Source organism: Loxodonta africana, chromosome 25, assembly GCF_030014295.1.
Source record: "Loxodonta africana isolate mLoxAfr1 chromosome 25, mLoxAfr1.hap2, whole genome shotgun sequence".
In the NCBI taxonomy this organism is placed as follows: domain Eukaryota; kingdom Metazoa; phylum Chordata; class Mammalia; order Proboscidea; family Elephantidae; genus Loxodonta; species Loxodonta africana.
In genome coordinates this window covers 19,889,562-19,917,250 of record NC_087366.1, presented here as the reverse complement: position 1 = coordinate 19,917,250, position 27,689 = coordinate 19,889,562, and the positions used below count along the sequence as shown (strand labels likewise).

At 43.4% G+C, this 27,689-nt stretch overlaps 1 protein-coding gene and 1 non-coding gene across 2 annotated transcripts; one reads left to right on the top strand and one right to left on the bottom strand.

Moving 5' to 3' along the window:
* On the bottom strand, nt 1–27,689 carry RGS8 (regulator of G protein signaling 8). Its single transcript, XM_003410854.4, has 5 exons — nt 27,664–27,689; nt 24,425–24,526; nt 23,414–23,478; nt 1,833–1,999; nt 1–197 (listed from the first exon to the last, which is right to left on the bottom strand). The coding sequence occupies exons 1-5, from the start codon at nt 27,687–27,689 to the stop codon at nt 15–17; spliced, it is 543 nt and encodes a 180-aa protein (XP_003410902.1). The 3' UTR covers nt 1–14.
* Nucleotides 21,765–21,868, top strand: LOC111750955 (U6 spliceosomal RNA). The gene has a single exon (XR_002786026.1). It is a non-coding gene; the product is annotated as a U6 spliceosomal RNA (small nuclear RNA).

Sequence of the window (27,689 nt, the reverse complement as noted above, 5' to 3'; positions counted from 1 at the left end):
TCCCCATCTGAAGCCTAACTGAGCCTCCTCTGGCTTTGGGACAGCAAATCCAAGTACATTTTGGACCTCAGGAACCTGGGGTAAGAGTCTTTCTCCATGAGGCTGTGTACTTTTCCCTGGGCTTGGTCAAAGCAAGTCAGGGATGGCTCCTGCATGTTCTTCCTCGTGGCTTCTCGGGTCTGGAAGTCGATGTTTACCTGGGCACAAACACAGAGCAAAGTCACAGGCCCTCAGGGGCCAAGGCACCTGGCAGCCAGCCCTAGCTATATAATAATTATTAATGGCAGCATCTTATATCAGTCAAGTGATTTATGCTCTTCAAACTGCTGTCATGGAGGTCATACCTTTTGACCACTGTGAGAATCCTGTGAGGTCAGAAGAGCAGATACCCTTAGTCCCAACTTATAGGTAAGGACAAAGTAGAAAAGACAGACTGAAAAGTTTGTCTAAAGTAGCATGGAAAGTTGGTAACAGAGCCAAGGCAAAGTCTCCAATCACCTGACTTCTAATCCAGGGCTCTTCATGATGTTAGAAAAGGTTAGATTCAAGCCAAGTGTTAACGATGGTTCCCTAAAGTAACCGGTTCCCTCTTGTTCTTTCTTAGCTACTAAGGAAGCAAATGCCCTGGGGCGAGAGATCCTGGTTAAAATGTACATCTCCGTTCCAACCAGCATTATAAGGGGCCTACAGCATCCTGGTCAACTGGCCAAAGACTTCATGTCCCCCAAGTCAAAGTATAATTAAAGAGCTCCTGGTACCTTATGCACCTAAGCTCGTAGACAGCAAATATTCTTCTTCCATTAAACCCTCCCAAGTGGTTAAGAGCTCGGCTGTTAACCAAAAGGTCAGCAGTTCGAATCCACCAGCCGCTCCTTGGAAACCCCATGGGGCAGTTCTACTCTGTGCTGTAGGGTTGCTATGAGTTGAAATTGACTCAATAGCAACAGGGGAGTAAATTCTGTTTTATGACTCAACAGCAATACACAGAATTTCATCTTATTATTATGTTGTTGTTAATGTGTACTGCCAAGTCAATTCTGACTCATAGCAACCCTATGTGATAATTCATTATATTATAAATAATTAGAATAATTAGCACAAAATAATACAAATAGCTATAATAACTGCATTACCCCAATACAGTCGTCTTGAAAGGTAGACGATATTATACTCTTTTTTATTGGGGAAAATGAGACTCAGAGATGTTAAGCAACTTGACCAAAATCATACAGCTGATAATTGGTACTCAGGGGCATAGAACAAGATTCCAAAGCAGATGCTCATTCCATAAGCCACGCTGCCTTCCAGTAGGAAAACGAACCTGGGCTCAGTGGGATCTATGCTTGCAAAGCCTGTAGCAGTACAGTTCCTGCTGACACATGTTCAATGGACCAAAAGGCAAAGCCATTGCCGTCCAGTCAATTCTGACTCATAGCAACCCTATAGGACAGAGTAGAATTACCCCATAGGGTTTCCAAGGCTCTATTCTTTATGGAAGTAGACACATCTTTCTCCCACAGAGTGGCTAATGTGTTTGAACTGTCGACTTTCAGTTAACCACCAGAGTGCTTAACCACTGTGCCACCAAGGTGCCTTTGTTTAATGGACAGACACCCTAAACACTCCTAATCGAGCTCCTTTTATAGAAGCCCCGGGTTTCTGCTCTTTTAGAATGATCCCCTTTTCATCAAGAGCAACCATCAGCGTGGTGAGGCTCAGTTCAATATTAAGAAAGCGCTTTTCAAACCTGGCTTAAACTCCCAAAGAGAAGAGAAATGTGAGCCAGGAGCTATGGCTAGAGTTTGACAAGATGGTCACCACCACCAACACACCTCCCGGGGAGCCTGCACATCCACAAACTCCTCAAAGATCCTATGGGCCTTGGAGACCAGTTTTGCAGTTGACCTGGTCTTCTTGAACTCCTCACAGGCCAACCAGAACTCCAGGTTCTCCTCGCTAAACTCCGTCTTCAAGAAGGCACGGAACGCGGCCACCCCATCTGTGGATGCGGAGAAAGGTGAAAAAGAAGAGAGATAGGTAGAAATTTAAGCTCAAGAACCATAGGACATAGAGAAAGGAAGTAATAATGTGAAGGTGGCCTTGATTGTCCAACCCTCGTTGCTCTTCCACACCCCCCTGAAGGCTCTTAGACACAGGGATACCCTGAGAGGCAAGCCAGGCTTCTTATTCAAGAATCGTAGTAATATTAGGGATAAATACCTAGAAAGTCGCAGTACTAACAATCAGCCCTCGGTGGTCACTGCCTGTTCCCTAATGCGTTGTTAGCTGTCCCCTGGACCCACTGGTGAGCCTGGGTTGCCAATTAGGCCAAGGTAATATGTGTAATCCCCTCCTGACCCTGACCCAAGTCAACAACCTTGAGATAGATTGTCTGTTGTAAGATGCGCTAGAGTGAGGTGTGAATGTCTCAGGGCAAATCCTTCACCGCTACCAGAAAACCATCTGAAAGTAAACGTCCTACTGAAGTTCAGTCAGTAATGCCATGATGTGACTTGTATGGTGTCTCCTAGCCTCTTAAAAAAAACCTTTCAGGCCACGTATTTTAATGTTTTATTCCATGGGTCCTTTATTTTAAAAGATTTTACCTATCAAATTATATGTTTTAATCAAGATGAATTATGATTTTTCTACCAAATGATTTGTTGTTAGGTGCCATCAAGTTGATTCTAACTCAGAGTGACCCAGAGTGATGGCGCAGAACTGTCCCATAGAGTTTCCTACACTGTAGTCTTTACAGGAGCAGATTGTCAGGTTTTCCTCCCATGGCTGGGTGAGTTCGAATGCCCACCTTTTGTTTAGCACCTTGACTTAATGATTACTACATTCTTTTATTTATATTAATCAATGTCATGCATAATGCCAAGTAGAGTGTCTAATCAGCATAAGATAAGCAGGGTTACAACATAGACTTGGAAAGGGGAATTCCATTTACTGATAGCTTATGTATCTGGTTTAGAGTCCCTGGGTGGCACAAACAGTTAACGTGCTCAGCTGCTAACCAAAAGTTTGGAGGTTCGAGTCCATCCAGATGCACCCTGGAAGAAAGGCCTGGCTACTTCTGAAAAATCAGCCATTGAAAACCCTATGGGCACAGTTCTACTCTGACACACATGAGGTCACCATGAGTCAGAACTGACTCCATCGTAAGTGGTATGTATCTGGTTAATTTTTTTTTTTAATTTAAAATAGATGTTTAACCCTTAATCTAAACCAAAAAAACCAAACCCATTGCCCTCAAGATGATTCTGACTCATAGTGACCCTAAAGGACAGAGTAGAACTGCCCCATAGGGTTTCCAAGGAGAGGTTGGTGGAGTAGCTGATGGATTCAAACTGCTAAATTTTTGGTTAGCAGCCGAGGTCTTAACCACTGCGCCACCAGGGCTCCAACCCTTAATCTACACTCCACTAATTGAATAAGAGCTCTAGCTTCCTACAAACTTCCCTCAGGGGGTGGGCACACACAATCTAAAAAAAAAGAAGTCATTGCCCTGGTTCAAAAGGACTCTGGCTATAATGTATTATTTCTTTTCTAAAAATCACTAGCAGGACAAAATGTTAACAATGATGAATCCTGGGTAATGGGATGCGCTGAGTGTTGGTGTCCAGCCAATATGCACTAGTCGTGGGCCAGGGATCATTATGACGGATTACTGGTGCCCTGCTATTGAAGTATTTAAATATTTATTTTGATTTTCTAAGACATTTTCATTTCTCCTAATAAAAGTCATTGTGCCTCTTTGACTTTTAAAATAAACTCTTTTTTTTTTCTTTTTACGGATTTAAAATAAAATTTGCTGAGCACACCTTCTACATTTACTACAAACACAAATGTAGTTCAGTTTATATAGTATGTTCCTGGCGAGTTGTATTAACCTGTAAGTTCTTAAAGTCCCACTTGAGAGATCAGACAATGAGGATTTGTATCCTTTACTTCCAGTGGCAAACAACTGATACGGAAGCAGAAGACCTAGAATGCAGACCTGGTTCTGTCACCCTAAGCTTGAGTTTCTTTATTTGTGAGAAGGAAATAATGCCCTCTTCGTCTTACCTCACAGGATTTTAAGAATCAAATCTGAATTATGCAAAAGTTCTCTACATGCCATGAGACCAGTAAAACAGATGCTAGGCTACCCTTGACTATTTCGGTGTGGATTAACTGGTTTGCAGGTTAAATATGGTAAAAATATAAAATAGGCCTTGTCATGCCTACACTAGAATGATAGTCATAAAAGCCAAGACTTTGAATTGCAGGAGCCACGAACGTGAGAGAGTAAAGCGTTTTCATGGAACTCCCAAGACTAACTTAAAGAAATTTAAGTTTGGAGGCCTGGGCTTGAAATATTTAAAACAAAAGTGGGGTGGCAATGTAATTTATGATCCAAGTCAGGATATTACCGACAGTGAAGAGGGGCACTACTATTAATTCCACAGGGATGATGGGCAAAAAGCATGACCACCATAGGCAAAACCCAGGACATATGGTCACCTTAACTCTAAGCCATGGAGAATGGAGAATGCAGGATCTGATGCAGGGTTGTTCCCATCATAAGGATGGAAATAAAACTATTTCTGTGCTTGGAAAGGAAGAGGAGAGCAAGATAGTTCACACCCAGATGAGGCTCAGGTCACTCCCCACTTTAGATTCAAAACCCCAGGTGAAGGGAATTGAAACCCCGGCTAAATTGAAACTCAAAGTGAGTATAAAACGGTAACATAGCAATGCTTAGGCAGAGATGGTCTGAGAGTCATTCATTCGATTCAATTCATTTTAAACAACTACCAAGATGCAAGGCACTGTTCTTGAGCTTGGGATACACCAGAGAACAAATTGAAAAATCCACGCCCTCAAGGATGCCTCTCTTGCCACCCCCTCACTCCATGCTCTCCAAGTTCTTCATGGAGGAGATCCAGAAGTTTCTACAGCTTCCAGAGGCAACTCGGATTTGAGAGCCAGCATGCCTGCCAGGAGATCACCACTATTGCGGGAGGTGAGGCCTGTGGCAGAGGCTATAGTAGTAGATTGGATGGAAAAGCAACTGTAGCTGTGGAGATTTCTGAGGAGAGCAGAGGAGGAGGCCTCTGAGCAGTGACAAGACTACAAGATACAAGAGCCATGGACCTGAGCGTACGCTCAGGGAAGACCTAAGGACTGCAGGCAGAGACTTTCCCCTACTGCCTCCATCTTATAATACACTTTCCACCGAAGTCAATGAGTGAGAAGAAAAGGCGAGAGGGAGGATCCTGATAGACTCTGCGTTTATCTAAGAGAGTAACTGGATGTGACTTGGAAGAGTAATTCAGAAGAGTTTGCAGGTGCTCTTAAACCAGAAGAGACTAAATTCTTTGAATGAGAAAGTTTAAGTTTGTTATTTGTGTTGGATTTTGTTTTGTGTTTCACCAAGCAGAAACTGAGAAACAGGTATTTATAAGCAAGCTGAATTTAGTTACAGAAAGACAGAAAATGATCTTTCTGATTTCCTCTGTGGTATTAGTAAAGCTAATTCCTGCTAAGGAAATTCTGGGCTAGCCCCAGGTTGGACAAGGTGCAGGCATTGTCTCTGGTCATCCAGGTCTTAGCTGTGCTGGGTCTTTGTGTGGATGAAAAGAGATAACATCTGCAATGTGCTCTTAGGCAAGTTGTTGGACGCCTTCCCATTTTATAGATGAAGAAATGGATGCTTGGAGAAGCAAAGTCACTTGCCTGAGATCCCACAACTAGTAACATGCGGCTTTAAAAAACTGAGCTATAAAAGGAACAACCAGAAAGGGAATAAAGAGAATGCTCACACATTGCGAAGAATGTACCAATGTCACTGAAAAACTTGTGTAGAAATTGTTGAATGGGAACCGAAACTGTCATGTAAACCTTCACCGAAAACACAATGAAATATTGTTTTTAAAAAACTAACCCGTAGCATACTATAGAAAAAAATTCATTGCCATCGAGTTGATTCTGACTCATAGGACCCTATAGGGCAGAGGAGAACTGCCCCATAGGGTTTCCAAGGAGCTACTGGTAAATTGGAACTGCCAACCTTTTGGTTAGCAGCCAAGCTCTTAGCAACTATGCCACCAGAGCTCCTATCATATACTGTAATGAATACTAACCCCTAACAAATGCAGCAATAATGCCATTTTCATTCATTCATTCGCCTATGATGTGACCCAGGCATTCTGCCAGGTGCTGAAAGCAGGCACAGATTGTGGTCTCACAGAACTTGCAATCAAAGAGTACTTTCAACTAAGAAAACCTAATTATAGTGTAGTGTGAAAAGTTATTTGATGGGGGAAGTAGAGGGTGTACGAAAGGATCCAGGAGGGGCATCTGAGTCAGATCTGAGGTGAAAAAGGAAGGCTTCCAAGCTGCGATGTGAAGTTGAGAAGAAGGCAGCTAAGTGAAAGGAGGAAGGGGAAGAGGAAGAAGAGAATTTTAGGAAGAGAGAATCATAGGAGCAAGGCCTAGAATTAAGAAAGCTTATCTGAGTAACTTTATATGGTTTAGTAAGACTGATGTGTAATCCTAATAGCAACCCCAATAACAGTACAGCTAAAATGTATTGAGCCTAGTTGTAGGATAGGCATAAGGAGCCTTGGGAGTGCAATGGTTAAGCACTCAGCTGCTAACCAAAAAGATTGGTAGTTCAAACCCACTCTTGGGTCCACGGGAGAAAAGACCTGACACTCTGTTCCCGTAAAGATTACAGCCTAGAAAACACTATGGGGCAGTTCTATTCTGTCACATGGTCTCTGAGTTGAAATTGACTCAATGGCCCCTAATGACAACAAAGGACAGGCATACACCAAGATGTCTGTGAAATAGCCTGAGAGATACAAGGATAACATAGTATCACAAAAGGCCAGGAGGGAGAACATTCAAGAAGGAGGAAGTGGCCCGTGTGTCCAGTGTGACCCAGAGGTCAAGCTAGATGTGGTCTGAGAAGTGCCTGTTAGACTCAGCCACAAGATAAAGCAATCATTGGTGGCCTTAGCAGGAACAATTTTAGGAACATAACAGAGCCCTAGCCGTATTGTGTTAAGTATAGGCGTGAATAAGGAGCCCTGGTGGAGCATCGGTCAAGCATCAGGCTGCCAACCAGTGGTTCAAACCCACCAGTCGCTGCACAGGAGCTTCCGTAAAGATTACGGTCTGCTTCCCGAAAAGATTACAGTCTTGGAAGCCCTATGGGACAGTTCTACTCTGTCCTACAGAGACACTGGGAGTCAGAATTGACTTGATGGCAAAGTGTTTTTTTATAGGCATGAATGAAGGGGGAGACAGTGGAAAGAGTTAATTCAGATGTCTCTTGTAAGAAATTTGGCAGAGAAGGAAGGTAGAGCGATCAGACAGCATAGCTGGAAGGAAACGTGATGTCAGGAAACAGATTTGTTCTTTGAGACAGCCTTGTCTGTAGGTTTAAATGTTGATTTGATGAGGAAAGTTTTGTTGAGCAGGAGAGGCTGAAGTTAAAGGAAAGAAAGAGTTTAACAGATATAATTTTGCCGCTATGAAGAAACAGGCCTAAGGACAGAATTATAATAGAGAGAAAGAGGAAAGGGAGTGGAGGCAGGGAAGTTTCTAGTTTTGGTGCAGGAAATTGAAGGAGTTCCTGTCTGATATTAGCTAGAGAAGGTGATAGGACAAAGGGAAGGTAGGAATCTACATACATGTATGTATGTGTGTGTATATGTATATATATTTGAATTAGAGACAGTGAATATTTATTTACAATGTGCCATGCTTTTTGCTGGGATTTTACAAACACCAGCTCAGTTAATTTTCACAACAATGCAGATACATAGATTATATCACTCTCGTTTTCCATATGAAGAAACTGAAGCTTAAAGAAGCTGAATACATTGCCCAGTGTTACTGAGCTGTTGAAGAATAGATCCAAGATTCCCAAGGTCCGTATTACTCCAGTGCAAGATCTTTGCAGATGTATTTGCGGGCAGAAGGGAAAGAGGCAGGAAGAGAGAAGCTAAAGAAGTAAAAGAAAGGATCTGGGAAAGGCAAATTCGAGAGGAGGGGAAGGGCCAAACAAGTGGAAAACTTGTCTTCCTTAAAGTCAAAAGTAAAGGAAAAGAGAGGGTGGATGAAGAGAGAGAAATGTTCAGGAGACAGACATGTTTGAGACACATTGAGCTGGACAGCCTTGAACTTCTGAATAATTTGGGGTGAGGGCACTGGGAAGGTGGTCTGCCCCAACATACTTGGTTTGAAGATACAGGACAAAAAAAAGTTGATGATGAATCAATTCCAACTCATGGCCACCCCATGTGTCAGAGTAAAACTGTGCTCCATAGGAGTTTCAATGGCTAACTTTTCTCATATAGGTCACCAGGCCTTTCTTCCGAGGTACCTCTGAGTGGACTCAAACCTCCAACACTTTGGTTAGCAACTGAGCAATTAACCAGCTGCACCACCCAATGACTCCCAGAAAACGACTCGGGTGCTACCTAGAACCTGGAACCAGGTGACACTGTCTTCTTTCCTGCAGCACTGCTGACCTGTCCTCTCTGTGCTCTGTCATCCTTTAGAAACTGCTAAAGCACGTTGCCCAAGGTGCCGTGTGCTCCTCACAGAGCACACAGGCACAGTTCCCAACAGTGGCCCAGGGAGACTGTGACACAGCATGACTGAGAGGCCTTAGAAAAATGCCCTGTTCTTGACTAGAGTTCATCGCTGATGGATGGTGCCCAGCTACCACCACCGACTGCTCTGACAGGGATCACGATGGAGGGTCCCGGACAGAGTTGGAGACAAATGTAGAACAAAATTCTAACTCACAAAAACACACCACTTACTGGCCTGACAGAGGCTGGAGACACCCCGAAAGTACGGCCCCCAGACTTTCAGCTCAGTACTGAAGTCACTCCTGAGGTTCATCCTTCAGCCAAAGATTGGACAGGCCCGTAAAACAAAATGAAACTAAAGGGGCACAGCAGCCCAGGGGCAAGGAAGAGAAGGCAGGAGGGGACAGGAAAGCTGGTAACAAGGAACCCAAGGTGGGGAAGGGAGAGTGTTGACGAGTCACGGGGTCGTTAAACAATATGTGAACTAACTGTCTAATGAGAAGCTAGTTTGTTCTGTAAACCTTCATCTAAAGCGCAATAATAAAAAAGAAGAAAAAAACTTAAAAAATAAAAATGCCCTGTTAGTTCAGGGAGCCTCAGCCCAAAATGTGGTGACCTCAATATCTAGGACAGGCTTCAGAGGGAAGGAGAAGGAAGGCAAGGCAAAGCAGAAACACAGCCCTTGTAAACTGCAGAGGCCTTCAGGGAAAGAACTTGGGAGATGAGCAAGAAAGCAGAGAGCGGCCCTGCTTTCATCTGCCCTTCCCTGGGACAGCTGGGGCCTGGTAAGCAGCAGGCACCGTCTAGAGAACAGATTGCAGCAAAGATGCCTCCACAAAGATCACAAAGCCCTGCCCAGACCCTGCACCTGCCCTCAGCCCTCTCCTCTGCAATTCCATTTTCTCCCAATCTGCTCCATCGCACCCCCACTGAGCAGGGAAGGTAGTGGGGGGTCACTTTGTGCAAAGAGAAACTTCACCCAGGAACAACAGAAGAGAGAAAGGGGCGTGGAAGGGCCTGCAGGCTGGGATCTCCTCCCCCGCCCCAGAGCAGATGGGCACTGTGGGCTTTTGTATACAGACCACTTGTCCCCACCTGGCCTGCCTCTCCTGCTTCTGTGACCTCGCAAAGGAATCACATGGGACTAGAGCCTGCCTGGATGTTTTCTTCCCAGCCACATCCTTTCCCCTCCTTTCCTATCTACCTCCCACCCCTTCCCAGCAGGCTTTTTGCAGACTTCTTTTCACAGGCTCACTAATTCCTCAGCATCTTTCCCTGACCCTCCTCTCTCTTTTCTTCTGTCCTCTGTCCCTTTTCTCCTCCCTGCTTCCATCTTTCTCCTTTCCCTCCACCAAGAGCCTCTTCTTCTCTTCTGATTGTCCATGAACTGTGGTTGGCTCAAAATATAGGAGAGTTTGCCTTGCGCTTACTGGCATTCTCTCAGTGTGGGCTGCTTTGCAATTGCCGTGCTTTCACTTGCCCCCCAGGCCGGGCTCCCTCTCCTACCTCCACCCTCATGACTTTTAGGCAGCTAGAGGGAGTAACAGTCCTGGGTGGAGCAAATGGTTAACATGCTTGGCTGCTAACCAAAAGGATGGGGTTAAGTCCACACAGAGGCACCTCAGAGAAAGTCCTGGCCATCTACTTCCGAAAAATCAGCCATTGAAAACCTCACGGAGCACAGTTCTACTCTGATACACATGGAGTCGCCATGAGTCGGAATCAATCTGTTGGCAGCTGGTGGTGGTGATGGTGGTAGAAAGAATGATTTCTCTCTGACTTCTGAAGCTATTCTGCCTGGGGATGGGTCCTGGCTAAGTGAAGACAGGAGGCTTCTCCTCTCTGTACCTCACTTCTGTCTGCAAACTGCAGATGCTAACAGTCCCGACTTCCCAGTGTTGTGGGGGTGAGATGAGTTAAGACATGTAAACACCACGTGGAGCCTGGCACGTGAACAGAGAGTGCTCGCTGCGTGTGGGTGACTGTGATTCCTGCACTTCGTGGCATGTGGAGTCATCACACAGAGCATCACATGCCTAACATCCAAAACAAGCCTGGTAACTGGAAGGCTGTGGGTGGCGAGCCGTTCAGGAAAATGGGGACACAACAGGTAGGCTCAATTCAGGACAGTTTGCCCTTTTTTCATTTCACTTTGGTTTTCTTTGTATGATCGTCTAAGAAGTCAGAGCTTAAGGAACATTACAAAGTCTTTGAGACCAGTTCCTGTGTAGTAGCAAAAAGGGAAAGGCTTGTGTCCAGAATTCCTGGAACAGTGTGGGCAGAATATTGGCGTCCTTCGGAGCATCCACTGAATCTCCAAGAACCCACCCATGGCCACACGTGCTGTCTCTAGTTTCTTGATGCAGCGTGCTTACATAAGAAAGGAAACTGGGTCACTATGAATGAGCAGTGCAGCTGGTGCTGTGGGGGGTAGGGGGACAGAAGGCTCAGGTAAGAGTTCAAGGTCCAGTAAGCCCTGATTTAGCTGGCATCAGGGGTGGGCTGGAGCCTAGCTCAGTCCCAGGGCTTGGAAATATACAAGATCACAAGAAAGATTTGTGTGTGTGTGTTCTCTGTTTACCAGAGTGTGTCCAAAGACCAGAGTCCCCTTACATCCCTGATCAATTGGAGAAAATAAACTAGTAAAAGGGTTCCAAGGTCAGAAAGGATAGGAGAGGAAAATACACTTATAAAATTTAGGGTACATCTACCAATGGTGAAGTCAAAATCTCTTTGATTCAGAACCAAGTCACTGATTGGAAATTTGTGATGAGAACGTCATCAGGATTAAAGTCTTTCTTTTGTGTTATCTATAAAAGAAAGGTTTTAAAACACATAAGTGAAGCTAAGCAAGATTTAAGAAGCCCTGGTGGTGTAATGGTTAAGTGCTCGACTGCTAAAAAAAAAAAAATGGTGGTTCTAACCCACTAGCAGTTCTGCGGGAGAAAAGACCTGGCAATCTGCTCCTATAAAGATTGTTGTTGTGTGCCCTGGAGTCGATTCCGACTCATAGCAACCCTATAGGACAGAGTAGAACTGCCCCATAGGGTTCCAAGACTGTAATCTTGACAGATGAGGAGTAGCTCGTGGGTTCGAACTGCTGACTTTTCGATTAGCAGCCCAGTGCTTAACCACTTTGCTGCCAGTGCTCTTTCCATAAAGATTACAGCCTAGGAAACCCTTTGTGGCAGTTCAACTCTGAGGGTCGCTATGAGTTGGAATCAATTTGATGGTACACAACAAAAACAATAAGCAAGATTTACCTAGGGAGATTAGAGAACAAACTATTTCCAGTTACTGACATTTGTTGACAAGCAACTGGTATGCTAACTACACTTCAATCTGTTTTTAAAGTAATTTTATTCAATGATCTCTATTTTATTAGTATACACACACACACACGTATAGCAATATGGTACTTGGAGATTGTTTGAGTCTTTGATATTTGGTGAATTAGCCCTTGGGATCTGCTCTGAAGAAATGAGCACTTCTCAGTCACCAAAAGAACGTCCAGACTACGCCAAGTTCCCAGCAATCAGTCTCAGGATCTACAGAGAGAACCCAGTAGTGAAAAAGAGGCGTGGCGCTCATGCGCAAATCCACCCCTGGGCAATCCACCCCTGAACAGATGAGTTCTGGGATAACATTAAGGTTCATACATGAATAAAGCAAAAGATCATTAAAATAAAGGAAAGAAAGAAAAGACCAAAATGGTTGTCAGAAAAGACTCTGAAACTTGCCCTTGAACTTTGAGAGATAATGGAAGAAATGACGAAGAAAAAGAGCTGAACAGAAGATTTCAAAGAGTGACTCAAGAAGGTGAAGTAAAGTTCTATAATGAAATATGCAAGACCTGGAGTTGGAAAACCAAAAGGGAAGAATATGCTCAGCATTTCTCAAGCTGAAAGAACTAAAAAATTCAAGCCTCAAGTTGTAGTATTGAAGGATTCTATGGGGAAAATATTAAAAGATGCAGGAAGCATCAAAAGCAGATGGAAGCTCACACCAACTAGACTGGCATTAATCCAAAAAACACAAAATAATAAATGTTGGAGAGGCTGCGGAGAGATTGGAACTCTCATACACTGCTGGTGGGATTGTAAAATGGTACAACCACTTTGGAAATCCATCTGGCGTTATCTTAAACAGTTAGAAATAGAACTACCATACAACCCAGAAATCCCACTCCTGGGAATATACCCTAAAGATACAAGAGCCTTCACACAAACAGATATATGCACACCCATGTTTATTGCAGCTCTGTTTACAATAGCAAAAAGCTGGAAGCAACCAAGATGTCTGTCAATGGACGAATGGGTAAATAAATTGTGGTATATTCACACAATGGAATACTATGCATCGATAAAGAACAGTGACGAATCTCTGAAACATTTCATAACATGGAGGAATCTGGAAGGCATTATGCTGAGCGAAATGAGTCAGTTGCAAAAGGACAAATATTGTATAAGACCACTATTATAAGATCTTGAGAAATAGAAAAAACGGAGAAGAACACATACTTATGTGGTTACAAAGAGGGGAGGGAGGGAGAGGGCTTTTTATTGATCAATCTGTAGGTAAGAACTGCTTTGGGTGAAGGGAAAGACAACACTCAATACAAGGAAGGTCAGCCTAATTGGACTGGATTAAAAGCAAAGAGGTTTCCGGGATAAAATGAAAGCTTCAAAGGTCAGCGGAGCAGGGGCTGGGGTCTGGGGAACTTGGTTTGAGGGGACTTCTAAGTCAATGGGCAAAATAATTCTATTATGAAAACACTCCGCATCCCACTTTGAGTTGTGGCGCCTGGGGTCCTAAATGCCAACAAGCGGCCATCTAAGATACATCAATTGGTCTCAACCCACCTGGAGCAAAGGCAAAGGAAGAACACCAAGGTTACACGACAACTAAGAACCCAAGAGACAGAAAGGGCCACGTGAACCAGAGACCTACATTATCCTGAGACCAGAAGAACTAGTTGGTGCCTGGCCACAATCGATGTCTGCCCTGTCAGGGAGCACAACAGACAACTCCTGAGGGAGCAGGAGACCAATGGGATACAGACCCCAAATTCTCATTAAAAGATCACACCTAATGGTATGATTGCGACGAGAGGAATCCCAGAGACAATGCTCCCCAGAACTTCTGATGGCACAGGACAGGAACCATCCCCGAAGACAAATCATCAGGCATGAAAAGGACTGGTCAGTGGGGGGGAGAGAGATGCTGATGAAGAGTGAGCTAATTAAATCAGGTGGACACGGGAGAGTGTGTTGGCAACTCTTGACTGGAGGGGGGATGGGAAGATAGAGAGGGAAGACGGCAAAATTGGCACGAAACGAGAGACTGTGGGGGCTGACTCAATAGGGGGAGAGCAAGTGGGAGAAGGGAGTAAGATGTATGTAAACCTACATGTGACAGACTGATTGGAATGGTAAATGTTCACTTGAAGCTTAATAAAAACTAAAAAAAAAAAAAAAAAAGGCAGATGGAAGGAATGCACAGAGTCACTATACCAAAAAGAACTGGTGGACGTTCAACATTTCAGGAGGTAGCATATGACCAGGAACCATTGGTACTGAAGGAAGAAGTCCAGCTGCACTGAAGGCTTTGGTGAAAAACAAGGCACTCAACCGTATGGATCACAACAAACTATGATTAACATTGGGAAGAATGGGAATTCCGGTACATTTAATTGTGCTCATGTGGCACCTGCACATAGACCAAGAGGCAGTCGTTCGAACAGAACAAGGGGTCACTGAGTGCTTTAAAATCAGGATAGGTGTGTGTCAGGGTTGTATCTTTCGCCATACTTAATCTGTATGTTGAGCAAAATAATCCGAGAAGCTGGACTATATGAAGAAGAACTCAGCATCAGGATTGGAAGAAGACTCATTAACAACCTTCGATATGCAGATGACACAATCTTGCTTGCTGAAAGAAGAGGACTTGAAGCACTTACTGATGAAGATCAAAGACCACAGCCTTCAGTATGGATTGTACTTCAACATAAAGAAAACAAAAATCGTCACAACTGGGCCAGTAAGCAAAATCATGATAAATGGAGAAAATATTGAAGTTGTCGAGGATTTCATTTTACTTGGATCCACAATCAACACTCATAGAAGCAGGAGTCAAGAAATCAAATGATGTATTACATTGAGTGAATCTGATACAAAAGACCTCTTTAAAGTGTTAAAAAGCAAAGACGTTACTTTGAGGACTAAAGTGCACCCAACCCAAGCCGTGGTATTTTCAATTGCCTCATATGCATCCCAAAGCTGGACCATGAATAAGGAAGACTGAAGAAGAACTGATGCGTTTGAATTATGATGTTGGTGAAGAATGCTGAATATACCATGGACTGCCAGAAGAACAAACAAATCTGTCTTGGAAGAAGTGCAGCCAGAATACTCCTTAGAAGCAAGGATGCCGAGACTTTGTCTCACATACTTTGGACATGTTATCAGGAGGGATCAGCCCCTAAAGAAGGACATCGTGATTGGTAAAGTAGAAGGTCAGTGAAAAAGAAGAAGACCCTAGATGAAATAGACTGACACAGTGGCTGCAACAATGGTTTCAAACATAGAAATAATTGTGAGGATGGTGCAGGACTGGGCAGTGTTTTCTCGTGTTGCGTATAGGGTTGCTATGAGTCAGAAAGGACTCGCTAGCACCTAAAAACTGCAACAGAATCTTTGACCTAGAAAAGACACGAGAGATCCTATGATCAAGCCCCCACATTAGACTCAAGGAAATGGAGAGGTTCTGAGACTGTGTGGCTGATTACTGCTAAGAAGTGGTAGCAGATGTATGAAGAACCTAGGTCTTACAACTATTCCAATGCTCTTTCCTATTTTATCAAGCAGAATCTCAGTCAGGTAATCAGAAAAAAAGCTAGAACCCATATGTGAAACTATTATAAGCAATTGCCAACGAGTTTTCTATCAAAGGGGAGACAAAGGAGATGCGCCCCTAATAGGGTAAAAGTTTAGTATTCACAAATAACTCCTTTAATAAGAAAGAGAGATTATAAAACTCCATCTATGGCTCAGCCCAGAACCTAAAATGTTTCAAAAATTAAGTATCTAGAATTATCTGTCTTATAGGTTTGCTATAGGAATACTGCAGGAACTCCCAAGGCAAGCACATATCTGATTCACCTTACTGGGCTTTTTAAAAGTACATCCCCAGAGGGATTCTCTCACATGCACTGAGTGAAAAGTAGGAAGATAAAAAGAAGGGATGCCAAAACCTCATGAGGCTAAGGGAGTAAGGCAATATGCCATTTGAAAAAGTCCCACTGATGATTCTCAGATGACCCCAACCCTACCCCTAGTCCTCAAACTCAAGCTGCCTGGGGAGCAGAATAACTTTCTGACACCCTGTCTAGAACAGAAAACCCATTGTCATCAAGTCAAGTCGGGTTCATGGTGACCCTATGTGTTGCTGAGCAGAACTGCTCCATAGGGTTTTCTTAGCTGTAATCTTTATGGAAGCAGAATCCCGAGCCTTTCTTCCATGGTGCTGCTGGTTGCTAACTGATAGGCCCCTTGGAAGAAAGTCCTGGTGATCCACTTCCAAAAAATCAACCCTTGAAAATCCTATGGAGCACAGTTCTACTCTGACACAAGTCGGGTCATAAATTGAAACGAACTCTACAGCAACTGGCTTGTTTTTGTTTTTGTTTTTGTTTTCTGTACGTACAAGTCATCATACCCAGCATTTCACATCTCTAATCACATTTAATCCTCACAACAGCTCTATAAAGTAAGACTTACCATTCCACTTTCAAGATGAGGTAAGCAATTTTCCTACTGCCACATAGCTGTGAAAGGACAGGATGGATTTTGGAAACCTGTCCAATTGCTTTCAGTTAAACCTATTCAACAACCTTCTAATAGTTGCCTAGTATAGGTTAAATGCATCCAAATTCCTGGGTGCAGATAAAAATTACAATATGGAGATTATGGCAAGGAGAGAAAAAAGTTTCTTTTCCACCCATCTCCACATATCTCTTCCTAACCCTTATCCTCAGTTTATCCAGAAAGCACACCTGGTACATTTGTTGATTTTGGGCATTGCCAACCATGGGCGCCTTCCATCATACCTGCTGCATGTGTGAAATCTGCAATACACAGACAATGTACCGTTAAAGGGACGTGTTGCCTGCGGACTTTGGAAAGCTGCGATACAGTCTTTAGTGCATTTTCGGGAGAGTCCAGACCACCTGCGCCACCAGGATGCTCCAGCTTCGGGGATTCACTAACTTGTGCTTTACAGCAGCGCTTCTCAAACTTCAGTGCGCACGAACTTTGCTGAGGGCTTGTGAAAACACAGATTCCTGGGCCCCACACCCAGAAATTCTGATTCAGTAGGTCTGAGACTGGAGCTAAGAATCTGCATTCCTCACCAGCTCCCAGAAGATGCTGGTGCTGCCTTCCTTAGATAACACATGGAGTAGCACTGTTCTAGAACTTTCTGGCTTGGAGAGGGGTGCAGGGAGGGCTGTGCAATAAATGGAAGCCTGACCATTAAACTGTATATTCTAGAGATACAGCCATTTAGCTGAATAATTTAGGGAATTTCGTGAGTTGATAATATTAGCATATGTTTGTTTGGCCGTTTTGGATTTTCTGCTGCATTGCTGTGTGACCAAATAAAATCATATTTTTCTATATCTCAATAGTTATCCCAGACGGGATAATTTTTGTTTTTAGTTAATAGACTTAATTTTTTTAAACACAGTTTTAGTTTTATAGAAAGACTGAGCAGAAAGTACAACCAATTCCCAAATATTCTCTCTCTCCTCTGCCCCAGCTTTCCCTATTATTAACATCTCACATTTGTGTGGTACATTTGTTACAATCAATGAACCAATATTGATACATTATTACTAACTAAAGTCCTTAGTTCACATCAGGATTCACTCTTTGTGTTGTACAGTTCTATGGGTTTCAACAAATGCATAATGCCTGTCCACCATTACAGTATCACACAGGGTAGTCTCACTGGCCTAACAATGCCCTGTGTGCACCTATTTTTGCCCCTCCCCTTGTATCCCTGGCAACCACCCATCTTTTTATTGTCTCCATAGTTTTGCCTTTTCCAGAATGTCATATGGTTGGAATCATGTAGTATGCAGCCTTTTTAGACTGGCTTCTTGCACTTAGCAATATGCCTTTAAGGTTCCTCCATGTCTTTTCATGACTTGATAGCTCATTTCTTTTTTTTTAATCACTGAATAATATTTCATTATATGGATGTATCACAGTGTATCCATTTACCTATTGAAGGGCATCTTGGTTGCTTCCAATTTGGGGCAGTTATGAATAAAACTACTATCAACAAGTATACGAATTTTCTAGATGGAAATAGTTTTCAGCTCATATGGGTAAGCACCTAGGAGCATGACTGGTGGATCACATAGAAAGCACATGTTTAGCTTTGTAAGAGAGGGGGCTAATTTAAAATAAATAAATAAATATTGATCTCTTTTTCTCAGAGATGGATTTTGACTCTGCAAATACAAAAGAGCTTTTCAACGCACAATTCCACATTCCCTGGGCTGGTGGGAACAGGTTAGCATAGTCTTCCCATGCTCTGTGCAAGTAATAAAATTAGCACACTGGCCAAATAGATGCCCAGGGTTAGTTGTACTGTCATTCAGGTGTAGGATCAGGCTGTGCGAAGTGAGAGGAAGAGGGAAGGAACCCTGTCTACACCTTTACCTCTAAACTGGGATTAATCTCTACCCATCCAACTTCTATGTCCAATAAAGCAAGGAAAGAAGCAGGGGAAGAAGGAAGAGAAAGAGAAAGGGAGAGTTAATTCAGCCTTGAGGGCTGAATGTCCCATGAAAACCGGACAAATACAAAGCCATATGTCTGAACCTCATGAAGAAGATAAGCAGAAGATACACAATTTTGTGCCTACCCTCCGGCGTCCTGTCAGAAAACATCTCCCTCAAGCTGGGCGTCTCCACTCTCCCGGGTAGGAGATGCAGAGGCAGAAGGCTTCTGGGTGTTCACACACACACACACACACACACACACACACACACCCTCTCAGGGCACACGACAAGCACAGCTCACAGATACCAAGTCTAATTGCTACCGGAGTGAGCTGAAAAAAAGATGCCAGATTAACACACCTGAGGAATCCTTCCTTATCTGGTGAAACCATCAAAAATTTCATTTTTTTTTAATTTAGAAGTTAAAAAAAAAAGTAGGACGTAGTTATCTCCCAGACCTTTGCAGGTGCTTCTTCAGTTTTGTACTGAAAACAAATGTGTTTGGGGAAAAAAAATGCTCCAAATATTTGCACTCTGGATTTTTTTTTTTTATTCAAAAGCTTAAACAATAGCAAAGTTGCTTTCTTTTTTCTTGAGAGTCGAACCCATTAGGTGCTCTGCACAGTGCCCTGCCAAGTCAGGGAGGCTTATAGCACAGATACGTTAGCCCCTTTTCTGGCTGCTCTTGCCACTTCAGCTTTGGAGCAGTTTTACATAACCCTGCCGGCAGGTGTCACTGAGTCTAACCACCTGCGGTAGCTGATTGGCTATTGCCCAGCCAGGGTGTTTGCTACAAACAGCAGCATCCTAGGATAAGGAGGTAGAACTGGATCCAGCCTCTGAGACTTCCCTACTCCTAATCCTTCATTGTTTAAACAAGGGAAGTAATTTTCTAAGAGACTGCGGGACTTCATCAAGGCCACCCAGCTATCTAGTAGTTATCCAGAATACATGTCTGATTTCCCTCCAGCGCTCTTAATTATACACAAGCACGTTCCCCAGGTAAGTGGAAACAATGCTTTAGGCTAAAAGTGTCCTTCTGCTCCCAGGTCAATTAGGACTTCTAATAATGACCAGACAGAATCTAAGAGGAGCACCGAATGTCAGAATGCTACTTGGAATCTTGAGCCCACCTAGCTCTGCAGTCAGCACACTGTATTGTTTCTTGTGTTATCTGCATGGATGTCTGCCTTCTCAAAGGCTGCAGTCTCCTCCAGAAACTGTGTCCCCTTCATCTTTGTGTTCTGTCTACTACTTAGTGTAGACTTTGGACATAATGAACACTCAATACATTCTTTTAAAATAAACGAGTGCCCAAAACACCCAGTGGGGATGGCAAAGGTGCTCTACACATAGAAAATGGGATATATATATTTATCTGAGTTTTCTGAAACTAGAAAACGTGGGGAGGACAGCTGCCTCGGTGAGGAGGATGACCAGGGGGTGGATTTTAGACTAATCCACTTTCCTCTAGAGCCCAGTTGCTCAGTGTTTCTCCTCTCTTTACTTTTTAGGACATTCTGTTGTTTTAATTGGAAACCCTGCACACCTCTGACCAATGGCGTCCCTCCTAAGGGACCAGCACACACGCAATCTCATTGAAAAAGCTTAACCAGCCCTAACTGAGTCACAACATTAGCCCAAATTAATTAGACTTTTAGTAAGTTGTCAACACTTAGCATGGTAGGCCGGGCTAAGGTTCCTCCATCGACTTCAAAGGGCAGCGAGTGTTCAGGTGGTAAAATCTTTAAATTCAGCCAGTGACACCTGAATAAGGACCCCTTTTCTCTCAAGGACATCCGTGCCATTGGTTTTGTTAGTTCCTTACTCAACAGAAATTAAAACAAAATATCAGACTCCAAGAAGGATGACAGGACTTCAAAGTTCAAAAAGCCTATTTCTGTAGCCTCTTTACAAAGAAGTATTCTGGTGTCAGATTGTAGCCCCTTAGCAGAATCCCTGTCTCGGAAGAGTTTTACTGCATTCCTGGAAACCAAAACATCCCCGACAGACGCAGAACCAAGTGTCTTCAGATCTAAACGTCATCGAATCAAACAAATGAAATTAAACCTCTTAAGTCTCCAAGTCTTGCCACTGCTGGCATCCAAATACTACCCAGAGCTTCCAATCACTAATTTTACCACCATAAACTCTGACCATAATGGCTGAATACTGATAGCTGGCAGAAAAATTTGCCACCTTATTCTCAAAGCATATTAATTTTGCATTTTATAAATAAATAAATAAAGGCATCGTTAAAAAAAAAAAAAAAAAGCCACCATACCATTAAAAAACACCTTTGAGGAGAGAATCCCAAATCATCTAAAGGCATCCTCTCATTAAGTTTCTCATACTCAGGTGACAGGTGGCAAGCAGGTATTTCTATTCCTATTTTAGAAGAAACAGCCTCAGGGACTTGAACTATGTGAGTCAGTCATGAGGCTGGAATAGAAAGCAAACTTCAAGATGACCTTGAATCAAATCCAGCAGGAAAGAAGGTGTAAATTAGTAGTGACACTTGGTTAGCCTAATGAGAATCCAGGGGGAAAAAAGTCAAAATAGCCTCAAAAAACCCAGTTTACTGTCCAATCCCAAGTAGTGCCATTATCTTGGCAAATTCACTGCACAAGCTTGCTGTTTGGGGTACAACCATATGTTATATAGGCTGTTTCTATGCAGCTTTATCTTCCTTCCTAAGTGTGATCCACAGAACACTAAAATGACTGTCTCACAAAATTACTCGCTATAATACATGCTTATTCTTAGATTTTGCATTTCATTTCAAAGTCAATTCAAAAGCATTTGTTAATTAGTTTATTAGGATCAGAGGCGTAACTGAGGAGCTGCTCATCAAGTTGAAATGAAAATCACTTCTAAAGGTATCTTCTGAAGACTGGGGAACTCCATCAAGGCCAGCCAGCTATCTAGTGGCAGAACTGGGTCAAAATCCAGAACACGGGTCTGACTCCATCTAATGCTCTTAGTTGTATACAAACGTGCATCCCAATTAAGTGGAGACAATAAACTAAAAGTAGTCCTTCTCTCAGAAGACTTTAGGACTTCTAATATAGTAAGGTAGAATTTAAGAACCTTGAATGTCTATTTGACATCTTTCTTTTACTTCAGAAGACCCTTCTCTCTCGCCCCTGCTCTCCACACCTTGTTCGTGGCCAGAAAAAAACAAGAGCTGAAAAGTTTGGCCCCCACTAAAGCGCACTCACCACACCAGTGTATGCATAACAATTATTGATACATTGGTGGGAAATAAAAGGCCTAAGAGATGAGGAAGGGAAAAATGGGAGAGGAGGGGATAACAAAAGTTACATTCTTGTAAAATTTACATGCACCCAGAAATCGAGAGGTTGTAATGCAGACGGATGCTCGCTTCAACAGCACATCTACTAAAATGGGAATGATACAGAGATGAGCATGGCTCCTGCGTAAGGATGACACGCAAATTGGTGAAGTGTTCCTCTTTTTTTTTTTTTTTTTTTTTGAGGCCTGGAAGATTTGGGGGTAGCTGTTAAGAGCTCGGCTGCTAACCAAAAGGTTGGCAGTTCAAATCCACCAGCCTCTCCTTGGAAACCCTATGGGGCAACTCTATTCTATCCTATCGGGTCGCTATGAGTTGGAATAGACTCAATGGCAACAGGTTTTTTTTTTTTGTTTTTAATATAAAAAAAAATATGTATGGGGTAATAAACCTCCAAAAGAAAAAGCAATAAGAAAACTCAAAATCCAGTCCTGTTTGGCAATTCCTCAAAAAGTTAAACGTAGAATTACTATTTGACACAGCAATTCCACTCCTAGGTATCTACCCAAAATAACTGAAAGCAGGGACTGAAACAGATACTTGGACACCAGTGTTCATTGCTGCACTATTCACAATAGACAAAAGGTAGGAACAGCCTAAACGTCCACCAACAGATGAACAGATAAATAAAATGGTGGTACATACATACAATGGAATATTATTCATCTATAAAGAGAAAAGAAGTCCTGATAAATGCTACGACATGAATAAACCTTGAAAACAGTATGCTAAGTGAAATAAGCCAAACACAAAACGACAAAATATCATATGACTCCATTTATGTGAAACATTTAGAATAGGCAATTGCATAGAGATAGAAAGTAGGTTACAGGTTACCAGGGGCTGTGGGAAGAGGGGAATGAGGAGTTGTTGCTTAATGGGTGCTGAGTTTCTGTTTGGGGTGATGAGAAAGATTTGGAAACAAATAATGATGCTGGTTGCACAACATTGTAAATGTGATGAACACCACTGCACTGTTCACTTGAAAATGGTCAAGATGGGAAATTTATGCTGTATATATTTTACCACAAAAAAAAAAAAAAAAATCCCAGTCTTTCCTTACTCTGCCAACTCAAGCACTGTGAATAATAAGATGTACAGAATATCGTTGGACCCAAGGCCCTCAAGTGACATAGGGATAGGTCGCTTAGGTTTACAAACAAAATCCAGGCTGGAACCTGGACTCTCTCACTCTCAAGGAGTCCATCACTCCAAGACTAAGCTAAACTCTCTTTTGCTAAACTGCTGACAACATGAAGCCTTCATGAGACCATACTTTGAACCTAGAGAACAAAGAAGGCCCTCATTTCGATGCATTTAAATTCTCTGCTTTCTTATCTCTATGCCCCTCAGTCCCTGGAGAAGGACATCATGTTTGGTAAAGTAGAGGGTCGTCCAAAGAGAGGAAGACCCTCAACAAGATGGATTGACACAGTGGCTGCAATGATGGGCTCAAGCATGACAACAATTGTAAGGATGGCACAGGATCGGGCACTATTTCGTTCTGTTGCACACAGGGTCGCTAGGAGTCGGAACCAGCTCAACGGCACCGAACAACAACAACATGCCCTACTAGGCTTTGGGCTCCGCGAGGGCAGGGGCCAGAGCTGTCTGGGACACCCAGCGTAGTATCTGGATCACAGTAGGCACTTGGTAAGCCTTTTACTAAATGGATGGTTTGCTGGGACATGATAGGACCTGAAATCTACTTACACTTATGGGAGAGAAGTACATCAAAGGAATCTGCCCATCTCGTAGCTTCTTCTGTGGATAGTCTCCTAGGAAGAAGAAATGTCTGTCTTGAATATTTCTGAATTAACCTCCTCTCCCTCCACCACTACCAAGATTAGTACAGGAGAACAATTAGGAACATTTAGGGGGAACCAAAACATCAAACCAAATCCGTCGCCATCAAGTCAATTCCAACTAATAGAGACCCTACAGGACAGAGTAGAACTGCCCCATAGGGTTTCCAAAGAGCAGCTGGTGGATTCAAACTGCTGACCTTTGGTTGTAGTGGGGATTAATTCCTACAATGCTGTCATCTTAAATCTGAACGTTCTTACAAAACTAACAGAAAAACCTCAGGATTAGAATTCAGTGAATTTAGTATGATGGCTTTCCGTCTAAAGAACAAGGGCGTGATTTAAAGATGTCAAGATAACAATGAGAAGAGACTAGTTTTGAGGTCAGAAAAGTCATATTCAGCTTGTCTCTTACTGTCACCTTAGTTCCTTTACCTCCAAAATGGGGATAACAATGCCCTTTACAGATCACCTGAGGGTTAAATGAGGTGACATCTGTGACACCATTTAATATCATGTCTGCACAGAATAGGCACTGAATCCAGATGAGCTGAACCTCAGCATATTTTTAGAGCAGGTTTGAGTGTTTGTTTCCAAATTGAGAGCTCAGATTGACATCTAAGTAGAATCAAGAAGTATCCTTTACCACCCGCAGCTTTAAAAGGGTTGGATGATACAGTTTTCTTGAGAGAAAAAGGAGGCTCCCCCTTCTGAGATTGGTAAAAGGAAAAGATTATAGTTAGAGGATTTGACAAGGAAAATGCTCACCAGTTCAGGGAAATAAAATGAGCTGCCAGGAGGGAGGGTTTATTGTGTTCCCCCCCCACCCCCCGCTCCCCTGGGCAGCAGCTCATGGGAGAGGAAGCAGTTTATACCACCCCGCATGGTCACCCAGGAACTAGTGTGGCTCAGAACTCACTTGAGAGCGCGGTTGGGTTTGTCAGGAAGAATAGCTGTGAAATCACTACATGAATCTGATTTGTGAGACAGGCATCCCAGTCGAGTCCTCATCCCTTTGTTCCTGCAACCAAACACAGGGCAGAAGGTGGGGGGGCTAGGGGAGACTGTCAAGACAATAGCCGTCAGCTCTATGAAGGGTTCCTGGAGCTGCCACAGCAGAAGCCAGGGCCCTCTCCCCTCCCCCGGGGGTTCCCTGAAGATTTCACAAACAAGAGGAGAAAAATCTAGAAGATCAAAGGATATACTCACTGCCTATCTTGACTACCGGAATAGCAATAGGTACCCTACCCCTAGAGGTTTAATGCTTTTTAAAGCTGAAATGGCAAGTTAATGGGAAGTCAATGAAGGTCGTTAGCTTGGCAGGATTTCTAAATTAGGATTCTCTGTTGGGAAAGGAAATACCGTGATGACAAGATAACAATCCACATTTTTTTCCCTTCCACTAGGAGGGCAAACTAGCAGTAGCAGCAACAGCAGCAGCTCCTGATGGCAAAGCCCCAGAGTGGTACCCACACTGAGAGTAAGGGATGCTTGCGTAATGCCAACGCGCATACCACGGGAGTGTCAGAGCACAGTCAAGGATGGGGCTTCAAGGCCAGTCCATTTTCTGCATCAAGTTCTCCTCTCTAATCCACCAAACGTGTTCATACATGTGAATGGCTACAGACCAGCAAGGACTGATGACTGCAGATGAGAAGAAGAGCACCTAGCACAATTGGCAATTAAGAACCAGTCTACTTTTCGTTAGTGCTTCCGTTTGTTTAGTGAAGCTCTCCTATTCCTATTAATGTTTTGCGTCATGTCACTAAAGATGACTTAAATTTTAGTATTTTTCTAAGGACCCATATAATGGCACTTAAAATCAAGATACCAGGCACTTAAATAGTTTTCTGTTGTGGAGGATCCAATAAGAAATTATGCTAATGTCTTTTTCTGACTCCCAACATTAGCTCCTGTTTACCTTTAACCAGGAGTCCGTGGGTGGGGCAAACAATTAATGTGCTTGGCTGCAAACCGAAAGGTTGTCCGTTCAAGTTGACCCAGAGGTGCCTCAGAACAAAGGCCTCGTGATCTCCGTCTGAAAAATCAGCCACTGAAAACCCTACGAAGCATAGTTCTCTTCTGACACACATGGGGTCGCCACAAGTTGGAACTGATGGGACAGCAGCTGGTCACCTTTAACCATTACTGTTTGCCCCACCCAGGTACTCCTTACCTTTAACCAGAGGTTGACAATCTATAAACCTTGGGCCAAACTCAGCTGGATGAGTGTTTGTGAAAATAAAGTTTTACTGGAACACTGGCGCACTTGTTGGTTACACACTGCCTAAGGCCGCTTTCCGCTACCAGGGCGAAGTTGAGTACTTGCAACAAAGACAGCATGGCCCACAAAGCTAAAAATATTTACTTTCCGGCCCTTGACAGAGTAAGTTTGTCAAGCCCTGATCTTTGACCACAGGGCAACACCTCGGGTGGAAGGCAAAGGTAAGTGGGAGGGGTTTGGTGTAACAAGATCAAAACTTAAGAGTGACTTCTGAAAGAGAACTTCCACGTGTACATTGGTAAGAATTTACCATGGAAATAGTCCCCTTTCTGCATGTTGAAGGGAAGCCCTGGCTTTTCTTTCCTGTTTTTCACAAATCCTAAAAGGGTTGGGCAGGGACCTCAGAGGTCATTCTACTCAATTCTTTCCGTTTACTTCAAATGCGTTTTCATCCCTGACCCAGGTGATTGCCTTTTTTCCATAGAAATCGTATCCAAACAACGTCCCCTGGGATGGTGTTACATTTGTCGGGGATGGACAACGTTTGTATTCCACAGCCCACCTCCAAAGAGCCTTCTCGGGCCAGAACATCCATGTTCCCAGTAACATCTTCTCTCCTGAAGAAAACTGGGCCCGCACTTCCTGTATTGCTGCCTCTCATGGCAGCCGGGCTGCGTTGTGAAGCCATCTATTTCGTGGCATTTCAAAACATTGGCTCCAGCCGTACTCTCTCCTAAGACAACAAGCATCTTCTGTGTCCACTCGCTCTTACAAATTACAGAGTGCTCCAACACCAGGCCTTGCGAGCCGCTGATTAAGGGCCCTGAAGTCACCACATTCTAGGAACTCAAGTCAAGGTCCTGCTCAGGCTGCACCACAGGCCAGAACGCAACTTTGAGCAGGTAAGGATCATCAGTCATAAAACAGGTCACTGCCCCCCAAAAGCAATTAAGAGGACTCTCAGAAAATGGCAAATCCACGAAAGCTATTTAATAAGGTTTAACAGGGGCCAGTATAAAGGGTGTGTTACCAAGACAACTCAGTCAGAATCACTTCCACGCAGTTTGCGTTTGCCACGATCTTTAACAAAATTGGTTTGGGACAAGAGGTTTTTTATGTATAGTTGAGATGTGAGTTACCATATTTTCACACAAATAACATGCACCTTCTACATTCATTTGCTAATCAATCCCTCCCCCCTGGAGGTATTAAGTTCACTGAGGCGCTTATGAAAATGCCCGGCGGGGGAGGGAGCAGGGAGCGGTTGGCAAAAAAAATATAGAAGGTGTGCATTATTTGCGTAAAAATATGGTACAAGCTTGTTAATTAAGTCTGAAGATAATAGGAGCAGAAGCAAGAGTCAAAGGTCAAGTTTTTTTTTTTTTTAACTAGGCTTGCCCTCCTCTTTATTTTCTTTACAGCCTCTGTCCCAGTAAACTAATTAAAAAAACCCATTGCCATCGAGTTGATTCCAACTCATAGTAACCCTATAGGACAGAATAGAACTGCACCCCATAGGGTTTCCAAGCAACGACTGATGGATTCAAACTGTTAGTCTTTTGGTTAACAGCCGAACGCTTAACCACTGTACCACCAGGGCTGCAATAAACTAACAAAAAAAGAAAAAAGCTTTACAGAGGTCCCTAAATGGTTCAACACAAGCTCATCCACAGTCCTTTGTCCCACTACGTATGTCATAACCAAGAAGTCCCACCATCCCTCCAGTACATGGGAAGGCTAGGAGCTAAGGCGGTTCTGGCTTGCAAGGCTATAACTTTGCAAGGCACTCTCACACACAGGAGGCTAGGGGGAGAGATGCAAGTAGATCACCCATGAGCATAGAAGGCTTGGACCAGGCTCAGGGGGCAAGGGAGGCAGGAAAGTGGAGGAAGAGGGAAGGGATGGGGCAAGAAAACAAGTTATTGATCAGTTACCTCCGTGGCATCAGTAAGGCAGCCAT